The sequence below is a fragment of the Scylla paramamosain genome, chromosome 27 (genome assembly GCF_035594125.1).
Source record: "Scylla paramamosain isolate STU-SP2022 chromosome 27, ASM3559412v1, whole genome shotgun sequence".
Classification (NCBI taxonomy): Eukaryota; Metazoa; Arthropoda; class Malacostraca; order Decapoda; family Portunidae; genus Scylla; species Scylla paramamosain.
The window spans coordinates 20,830,360-20,834,545 of record NC_087177.1 but is presented as its reverse complement, the minus strand read 5'-3'; the positions used below and the strand labels follow the sequence as shown (position 1 = coordinate 20,834,545).

Sequence of the window (4,186 nt, the reverse complement as noted above, 5' to 3'; positions counted from 1 at the left end):
CACAACGTCTTGACATGGGACACACGTAAGTTTGACTTGATTAATACGTACAGACAGTTTGACCCAGACATTGTTCTTATCAACAGTCATGGACTAAAGGACGAAAAACGATTAAAAATCCCAGGCTTTAGGACCTACCAACAAAATTTCAGCAACGAACAGATGGACGGAGTGGCTATTGCAATTAGGAAGACAATTAGGCATAGGATTGAGGATGACTTCCTCTCAGAGACTCTTGCCGTAGTAATAGAGTCTCCAGACGGCCCCCTCACAATAGCCACATCATACCTTCCTCCGCGAAGACCTTTTATTCCCCACCCTGACTTTCTTAGATTATTACGCAGACAATCCCCTGTTTTTTTAGCTGGGGATCTCAACGCTCGACACCCGACATTAGGTACAGCGACAACCAACCAAGTAGGACGAGACCTCATCGACTATCTCAGACGACAAACTGCAAAACACATTGGACCTGACTTCCCCACCTATTACGGACCTCTCTCATCTTCTTCTCCTGACATTGTTCTTACTAACCGCCTTAACTTTCTCCACTACACCATTACACCAGGACCTCTCACCACAAGTGACCATATTCCCCTAATTCTTGACATTTCTACCTCTCCTTTACTCACTCCCACACTGCCGACCTACGCATACCATAGGACAGACTGGGAACAATTCACTAATGACAATGGACTTCAGATGACTAATTATCATGACATTTCCCAAGCTTCCCTTGAGGAAATAGACAGAGCTTTGCAGACTTGGACTTATACTGTTAAGACGACAGCTGACAGACACATACCTAAGACCACGTACAGAGTAGACCCGCAACCCAGACCCTCCCGACTGACACAAATAACTAGAATTCAGTTCGACGCGCTAAGGGAACAGGCTTCCCAGACTGGATGGACAATTGACAATTACCGTCGCTACATACAGTTGAGACACACATTGACAGACAGAAGACGACAGGAATCCAAGGATCACTGGGGAAGCAGGCTTGCCAGCTTAGCTGCAAGCCACAAAAACCCCAGGGTCTTCTGGAAAAAAGTTAAACAGCTTTCAGGACGCACAGTAAAACCAGACTCATACTTAATTGACGACCAAGGACATAAACATTACTCAGACGCTGACAAAGCTCGTCTCCACACCTCCACCTGGGAGAGGGTATTCCAGGAGGAGGACGAGTTAGACTCCGACGAAGAAGACGTGCTGGATCGCCTTAGACCTCGCATCCAAGACACGCACCCGTACGGAGCAGCTGACCCCACCAGACTGCGAGGCGATTCCCCGCTTAACTGCCGGATCTCGTCTCTGGAGCTGACCCGGGCCATCCGGTCCACCAAGGCCACCTGCCCCGGCAAGAGTGGGATCAACAAGACAATCCTCTCCCATCTCCCAGTCAGTGCCTTGGACAGACTGCAGGAGATTCTAAACGCCTCCCTGTCAGCTGGATACTTCCCTGACGGCTGGAAGGAAGCGGAGATGCGGCTGGTGGTGAAACCTGGAAAGGTTCCCACCAGTCCTGCCAGCTATAGGCCCATCTCCCTTCTGGAAGTCCCAGGGAAAATGTTCGAGAGAATTGTCACGAGCAGGCTTCGGGACCACCTGGATGGACACGGCCTCTACCACCCTGGGCAGTTCGGCTTTCGGAGGGGGAGAGGGACAACCCACGCCATAGCTGTGGCCACGGAGACACTGGCTCTACACCAGGCCTCCCGCTTCCGATGCCACCTCGTCCTCCGGGATGTAAGCAAAGCGTTTGACAAAGTGTGGCACCTTGGACTCAAGTACAAGGTGCTACAGCTGGGTCTCCCAGACCCAGTTACCAGACTGCTTTGCGACTTCCTGGCGGACAGGACGGCGAGGATTAAAGTCGGCTCCCACCTCGGCCCAGTGTTCGGCCTAGAGAGTGGCGTGCCCCAGGGCAGTGTCCTCTCTCCCACCCTCTACACCATCTACACCAGCGACTATCCGGGCTCAGCAGCTGGTACCAACATCCTCTACGCAGATGATGTCTCGCAGGTCGTGTTTCATCCTGGCAGGTCTGGAGCCATGCTCAACGCTCGCACCGAGAGGGAGATCACCAGGGTCAATGACTTCGAGAAACGGTGGAAAATAAGGACAAATCTTGCCAAGTTCACCGTCATCCCCATGGCGGCACACCGGCCAGTCCCCCTCCATGTGCAGGGGGAGCCAGTCGCCTTCAAGAGGCAGGGCTCCATCCTGGGCCTCAGGGTCACGGGCAGGGGCTACACCACCCACATCACGGCACGGGTTGCACAAGCCCGTTCAGCGCTAGCTTCCCTGTACAGGTTCCGGGACCTGGAGGAAGGCATAAAACTCCACCTGGTGAAGGCCCTGGTGATCCCTGTCCTCACTTACCCACCGATCCCCACTCACGCCATGAGCAGGCGGGCCATCAGTCGGCTCCAGAAGGTTCAGAACTCAGCGCTCCGCTTCATCTTCAATACCAATTGGCAGGATTTCATCACCAGTGAAGAACTCCACCATCGAGCATCCCTCCCCGCCATCAACGTCAGGCTGCACCTCATGGCTGAGGCGGTGTGGCAACGCCTGAAGGACGATGACGGGGAATACATTAGGAATGTCCTGAGGCTACACGAGGAGGCACCGAACCAGCAACATGCCTGGTTCCCCAGAAGCCTCCTCATCACTGAAGGGCAAGACGCTCCCTTGCCCAGATATAAATAAATGTATATTTTGTACATAATATTTCTAATTTATGTAAAATAGTTAAATAATTATGTAAACTACAAAATATGCCCAATAAAAAGAGCTCAGGCATACTAGTAGTAAGAATAGCTAGCCGGACCGCCCGGCCACTTTCTTTCCTGTAATTTTTCTGTGTTTCTCCCCTACTTTGTAACCCCCTCCCCCCCCCCTTTGACTATTGTATATCTTGTTCCCCATTTTTTCATGTAACTTTCTTTAATAAACTGAAACTGAAACTGAAACGGGCAGACTCAGCTGAGTGTTCGTTGTGAGTTGTTGTTACCACAACTATGGCACGTACCAAGCAAACGGCTCGCAAGTCCACTGGTGGCAAGGCGCCCCGCAAGCAGCTTGCTACAAAGGCAGCTCGCAAGTCTGCTCCAGCCACTGGAGGTGTCAAGAAACCCCACCGTTACAGGCCTGGAACCGTTGCTCTCCGTGAGATCCGCCGTTATCAGAAGAGCACTGAGCTGCTTATCAGGAAACTGCCTTTCCAGCGCCTGGTGCGTGAAATTGCTCAGGATTTCAAGACTGACCTCCGCTTCCAGTCCTCTGCTGTCATGGCTCTCCAGGAAGCTTCCGAGGCTTACCTCGTGGGTCTGTTTGAGGATACCAACCTGTGCGCCATCCATGCCAAGCGCGTGACTATCATGCCAAAGGACATCCAACTGGCTCGTCGCATCCGTGGCGAGCGTGCCTAAGAAGTCATCCACGAATGATCTTCATAACAGCAATATCTAGGCCCTTTTTAGGGCCAAACATCTCTTTCATTAAAGAATTTTCATAGACAATCTGTTTGGTTTTGTGGAAGAAAATATTTATTTTCCATCTTTCAGTATCAGGTATCGACTTTCAACTCAATATCCTTCCCCCCTTTTTTTTTTTTTATATTATTATTATTATTCCCTCTTCCATGGCCATATCTCTTTCACTTGGGAGAATTTTTATCTTTCTTTATCTCTATTTTTTTTTTATCTTTTCTTTATCTCCACAGAATAATAATCACGATAATAATAAGCATAATAATAATAATAATAATAATAATAATAATAATAATAATAATAATAATAATAATGATACAATAATTATTATAATAATAATCATAATAAAAACAACAATATTAATATTATTAATAATGATAATAATAATAATAATAATAATAATAATAATAATAATAATAATAATAATAAAAATAATAATAATAATAATATTAATAATAATAACAATAATTATAATAATAATGCATTTGTCTATATCGTATCTTTTTTCCTTTTCAAGTGTGGCTCCAATGGAGCCGGGTATTATTTTATACTGGCAGCAGTATACTGGCCGCCTGTTTACTTGGAGGAGGTATACTTGGTAACAGCCTTGGTGCCTTCAGAAACAGCGTGTTTTGCCAGTTCACCAGGCAGAAGAAGACGGACAGCGGTCTGGATTTCCCGGCTGG

The 4,186-nt window shown here is 47.9% G+C and overlaps 2 protein-coding genes across 2 annotated transcripts in view; one reads left to right on the top strand and one right to left on the bottom strand.

The window, feature by feature from the left end:
• Positions 1-3,011: 3,011 nt before the first annotated feature.
• The window catches only part of LOC135114434 (uncharacterized), an 11,433-nt gene continuing 10,258 nt past the window's right edge, over positions 3,012-4,186 (top strand). The window contains exon 1 of the mRNA XM_064030337.1: positions 3,012-3,437. Coding sequence (XP_063886407.1) covers positions 3,030-3,437 — 408 coding nt within the window. The 5' untranslated portion in view covers positions 3,012-3,029. The remainder of the gene's footprint in view (positions 3,438-4,186) is intronic.
• Positions 3,990-4,186, bottom strand: part of LOC135114336 (histone H2B) — a 462-nt gene continuing 265 nt past the window's right edge. The window contains exon 1 of the mRNA XM_064030241.1: positions 3,990-4,186. This exon is cut by the window's right edge and continues 265 nt beyond it. Coding sequence (XP_063886311.1) covers positions 4,077-4,186 — 110 coding nt within the window. The 3' untranslated portion in view covers positions 3,990-4,076.